Source organism: Natator depressus, chromosome 12 (genome assembly GCF_965152275.1).
Source record: "Natator depressus isolate rNatDep1 chromosome 12, rNatDep2.hap1, whole genome shotgun sequence".
In the NCBI taxonomy this organism is placed as follows: domain Eukaryota; kingdom Metazoa; phylum Chordata; order Testudines; family Cheloniidae; genus Natator; species Natator depressus.
In genome coordinates, this window is record NC_134245.1 from 9,566,402 (window position 1) to 9,572,401 (window position 6,000).

Here is a 6,000-nt window from a genome sequence, read left to right on the forward strand (position 1 = left end):
TTGCTGCATAAATCCATGGCGGATGAGGAATTCAAATGGCCATATAGCTGCAGCAGAAACACTAAAATATATGGGATTTAATTTGTCCTCAACTATCGGTGTTCCAGGACAAATGGTAAGATTTCCAGGGCTTACATGTAGGCTTGCTGTGATACTTGTCATTAAGAGAGTAGACAGGGTGGGGATATACTTGAGAAGAGAACTAAGGTTAGAGAACTTAACTCTCCACTTTCAGATTTATATTTTTTAATTGTCAATTTAGAAATTCCTTGATTTTGGACACTTGCGTTTATGAAAACGACAACATCTTATTCAAATATCTTATCTTATTTATCTTCTAAGATTATATTTATAACCCGAACTGCAGGTTAATGATTTGTTGTGTTCGGGTTTTGTTGTGGTTTGTTTGTTTGTTTGTTTGTTTGTTTGTTTGGGGATTTATTTTTAGACTCTTAAAATGTTCTCACCAGAGTATATATGATTTCAAAATTATGAACAGTTTGACCATTGTCAGCCTTAAATGGATTTCCTCTAGCAACAGATCAAAAAATGTATTGGCCTTTATACCTGCAGGCAAATGCCTCCGAAAACAGAATATTCTTCATCGTTTCTGAATCCTATTATTCTGTGCGGTGATACTTCTTCACTTGAGCTGGTTGCTGCTTGCACAATAAGGAAATAAAAACTTAACTAGTCAGGCAAGAGAGACAGTTTGACACACCACCAAGAGGACAGACCTGCCATATTACTGTGTTATCAACATAATGAAAAGTAACATTTTCTATTAGCTGAACAGCTTCTTCTCTCATTGTTTTGGTTAGTCTTGATCCTGATGGAGCTGGTATTGTGATTAACTCAAATATTTAAAGAGTTTCATTTCTTGCATTTTTAGAAGCATTGACATTAAAAATGTGTCCTGTTTCTGTCATAGAACAAGAAAATACATCCTATGCACTGTTAGATGTTTTTACTGGATCTCTATCTCAAATTTTGGCATTATTACTCATGACTTAAGTAGCAGAAAATCTGATACAGTTTTAAGGGATTTATTTATATTTTGTGGGTGGGTGTGTGTAAGTTCTTCACTCCAAAACAGGATTATAGTTAACATCTATCATATTAATAAATTTCAGGAGAGGATTTATTTGGGATTAATGGTTGTGTGTAAAGCTGCCCTGTTATACTGTAGACATCCCATCTAAGGTCCTGCAAATGCTTACAAATGTTTAATTTTACACATGTGAATAGTCCCACTGACTTGAATAGGACTACTTATGCATAAAGTCAAGCAAGTATGTATTTGCAGGATTGAGGCCCAAGTTAACAGCTTTCTTCTCTGGCCTGGCGTTGGAGTCACTGAGATGTGTCGTCCTGATTGACTTAAAGTTCTGAGTACATGAAGCTCTTACAGAGTGGTCTGAAATACTATAGTTTCATGGTAGTTATTCCAGGTAAAAGAGAACTCAGTGTACAGGTGGATGGATGTACTACAGATCTTAAACAAAATGTTAAGTTTGGATACTGGGAGAGTGAAGGCCAAATCCTTGTCATGATTTGACTGTTGTCTCCAGGCTGCTTGTCCAGTTGAGATATAGAACCCCAGCAGACGTGGACGTGCCAGACTGAGGATCTAGATTTTTGTCATGGAAAATTTGTGGTACAGACGGAGGTCATGTATCCATGATGAGTCTCCTGGAGCTGTCATCAGCCTTTGGCCATAGTACTGATTCTGAGGTTATGGAGATTTTTCACATGGTATCTAGCAGGAGTGGACAGACTGTGCTTCAGTGACTCTTATTCCTTCCTGTCAGAGAGATTCCAGAGGCTGGTGATGGGCAGTTTCTCATTGCCCCCAGCAAGCATTTTTGCAGGCTTCTAGTCTCACTTTGGTTCAATTTTTGTATGTGGGTGGTAGGGGAGATTGTGAGATGGGTGGGCTGCATTGTCACCATTGTGTGGCTGGCATTCAGCTCTGCATTATTGTCTGACCAAGACAATGCAGTCACTTGGCTTTCCGAATGGTTGACCTCAGTTAAAGCATGGATAAAAAGGTCAGCAGAAGCTCAAGTCAGACAAGAGGGTGGTGATGCTGGTGAGTAGGGGATGAATTTGCAGGAAACAGCAGGGCTGATATCTGCACCTCCAATTAAAGGAATGTTTCCATCCTTTTTTCAAATGAGGCGTACAACTTTTTGGCTTCAAAGAGACTACATAAAGGTCTGTCCTCGGACACAGACTTAACCATACTTATCCACGCCTTTGTTAGCTCCAGATTGTATTAGTGCAACATGCTCTCCATAGGGCTGCACTTGAAGACATCTAGACACTTCATTTTTTGACAGAATGCTGCATTTGCCTACTTGGTGCAAGTCTATTGTACCTGTACTCTGTAGACTTCACTGTCCTCTAGTTGCCTTCTAAGAACAGTGCAAGCTGTTGAATTTGATCTTGAAGCCTTAGATGGTTGGAGTCTGTACTATATTTAGTAGCCACTCTGCTACCTCTGACCTCTCCCATCTGTTGAAATAAATTAAGTAGTAATTTAACAGTCCTTAGATTTGAACATCAGGAACTTGTGACACAGCATTTTCAGTGTAGGGTCTTCTACTCCAGGGTGCTCTTCCTCTGCTGGTCCATCAAAACCAGAATCAGACCTTCAAAGGATTGTGTGAAGTCTTGCTTTTACTAAAGTTTTTGCATGAAGGTGGGTGATTAAGTAGGGGTTATTGATGGTATTTTTGTATTTATCGTATGTATTTAACCATTTGAAGTGTAAATTTTGTGTCATGGAATTATTTGTGGTCATAAGCTTGTAATTAATGCATTTAAAAAATCAACTAAACTGATATTTCCAAACCGTACCTTTAACTTTGAACATATATTTATTAATGCAGGCAAGAAGACAAGACCCTAGTCCTGGATCTAACCTAGGAAGTGGTGATGACCTCAAACTGCGTTAATCAACAGCAGCAGCAGACGTGCCATGGGTCTGCACATATGCATTGCTTATACTTGGCAAAAGATTAAATAAAAGACCAGAAACTGTGATAACTGGGTTACTATGGTCTATTTCCTGACCTGCGGCAGTCACAACCAGCATGAACTGCCATGGTTTGCACTATGTTTATGTTACAATATCTGCATTTCCTATTGTAAGCATGTAGCCAGTGGCAATTTGAGATTGTTTTTCTATGCAAGCTTATTTTTGTTGGCACTATTTTAGTGAAATGGAAACTTAAGCAGCTATAAACCATTTTCCTCAACTCTAATAAAAAAAAATTGTCACCTAAAAATAGGTCAAGACATTGCAGATTACAATTTTTTTTTGTTTTTGGTAAATTGCTGGAAGCCAAGGCTTTCCAAGCTTAATTTTTTTATATGGGCTTTTGGAAGTTTTGGTTGTCATTATTGTGCTCCTGCTCTATTTTAGATATGCATTCTTGTCTTTTTTGCAATTTTCTTTATCTTCAAAATTTGCAAGACATTTTAAAGACTGCTGACATTTTTTGCATTATTTACAAGCTAAACCCAATAGCACAGAGCTGTCAATCAGCTTTCTAACCTGCATGTTTGATTGTTAAAGTTGCAATATCCTTTTAACTGCTAGCAATTCATTGGTTCCATTTTTTACAATAAAATGTTTTTAAAATATTTTTGATGTCAGTGCATTCTGCCCCAGGATCTAACCTAGCTTCTGTTCTGTACTAAACGAGTTTGGGTGGTAAATATAGCCCTGTATATAGTACCTACTGAGACTCCTAGGAAGTTGCAGGCTGGCTTCTGTTTTATTCAGGGATTTTTTTAAATAGTTCTGGAAAGGGATATTGCAACTTCACGATTGGATTTGACAGCATGTTAAACTGGGGACAAAGGTGATCAGCTGCAATGGTGATATTGTATTAAAAATCATGTCCAAGATATCTGCTTTAAGTGTATTTTATATCTTATGCTTTTTGTAAATTTATGCTGAATGATGAAAGGAGAGATTTGGGGTTGTGTGTAGAATCTCTCATACTGTCCATAGGACACTTTCTTTTATTAAATCGTCTACATATAAAACTAATTTACAGTATATATGGCATTTTCCAACAGGGTAAGATTTGGGATGGATTCATTTGTGTGAATAATTTTTGTAAACAGGCTTATTCCCAATTTTCCATCAACATCCATTACTTTAAAGAAAAAACTGGAAACAGCAGTGTCATTTGGCATTGTTTGAAGCTGATGCTTTCTGTATAGCTTAATTAATTTTTTGTTATTTGAAATAATCTTTAATATTAAAATGCTGAAGCTAGACTACTTATTTTAAAGAAAAAATTATGGTTTCATGATAAATTTTGAAAATGAACTGAAATTGTGTATGATTAGGATCATTAAACATTTATTTTTATATGGTACCCTTACTGATGGCAAAACATTTGAATTGAAATTATATGAGGTCTTGCAAAAGTATAAACAAATAATGGAAATGTGACTGGGACTCCTTGTACGTTAATACCATGAATAATTAACAGTTCATTAAGACAGTTGTCTGTAACTGCTGTGACAACATCATAAAATGGAAATACTTTGATATTGATACATACATTTAAATTTGGCTAATCTGACAGAGAAGGTTTCACATTCTTTGTGGCTCATGTTGTTTTCCCTCTCCCCTTCCCTGAAGAAGCATTTTTTTTCTAAAAAGCTTCTGTAATGTGATATTTAAGGTACCCATTGTTCTAGTCCTGGATCCTCTCTGCATCCCCTGTATTTTCGATGGAATAGTATGAAGATTTATTTTACATAATTTTCCTAATGGTTTCAGATCATGGTTCCAAACCATAAGTACATGGGAAATTATACTATCAGATATAAACATTACTATCTTTGTGTAAATACTGAACTTTCCCTATCATCATTTAGCATTGTGCTGCTTACTATATCTTAATGCTGGCATTAAGATCAGAAACCTTACCCTCTGCTGGTTAGTGCAGACTTTTTAAAGTACGTTTTAAGTTATTGATGCAATTTGATATTTTTCATAATTTCTATTTAAACAGAAGTTGCATCATCCTTTCTTGAATTCGTCTCCTTTAAGAGTTGCCTTAAGCTACAGGATTGCTTTTGCTACCTTTTGTGTTGTATGTTTAACTTTCATAATAAACTTCTGTGTAGTGAAAACAAATGGCTATCAGTTTTATTTCTGACCATTTTAGTGATCGACGCTAACAGGTTTGTTTCCAAATTGCTGTCATTTGTCATTTCCAAAATTACTGTCCATTTTAAAAGCAACAGTGACATCCAGTGGTCATTTCATCTCATCCTAAAATCCCCTTTTAGTATTGATATTCCACAAATATTAAAGATTCCCAAAGTACTTACCATTATTGTAAGGGGACGCTGTCAAGGTTGAAAATTTGACTGACTTTTCTTGAAAGGGTTTTTTTGCATGTAGTTTGACAACCAGATTTACGCTAACCGTATATACTACAACTTCAGACAATGGCAAATAATTTTTTTAAAAAACATGACTTTTTCCAACCCAGCAAAAAGCTCTGCACACGCATGACAGCAGATCGTTTGCATGCATACTTTTGTATGAACCATTAATCCATTGCAGCTTGCAGGATCCGTTTGAAAAAGTAGTACAGTGGCATAGGAGAATCTGGAAGTTTAAAGGCCAGAGAGAGAGGCTGTATAGCCTGGTGTGTGGGGCATTCAGCTGGCAGATGGAAGTCCCAAGTTCCTGCACCAGCTCCAGTGATTATGTAATCAGTATTGCCAACCCCAAATGTTCAAAAATCATGACATCATGTACAAATAATAGATTTGGGGGCTTTTTTTTATTTGCCTTCTATTTGAGCCTTTAGGGTGCACTGGGGGGTCACATTTTGAAGCTTTCTTCACAGCCACGAGGGCTAGAAACTTACTTTTTCTTTAAGAATGAAGGCTGAAATCATCACACATCCACTTGAGCTCAGGAGGTGGGGCTTTAAGGAAAACTAATTATCATGAGAC

At 36.6% G+C, this 6,000-nt stretch overlaps 1 protein-coding gene across 3 annotated transcripts in view; it reads left to right on the plus strand.

Moving 5' to 3' along the window:
- CBFB (core-binding factor subunit beta) overlaps positions 1–5,095 on the plus strand; it is a 68,763-nt gene extending 63,668 nt beyond the window's left edge. For all 3 annotated transcript variants that reach the window (XM_074969097.1, XM_074969094.1, XM_074969095.1), the window contains exon 6: positions 2,895–5,095. In XM_074969097.1, coding sequence (XP_074825198.1) covers positions 2,895–2,914 — 20 coding nt within the window. In that variant the 3' untranslated portion in view covers positions 2,915–5,095. The remainder of the gene's footprint in view (positions 1–2,894) is intronic.
- Positions 5,096–6,000: the final 905 nt, after the last annotated feature.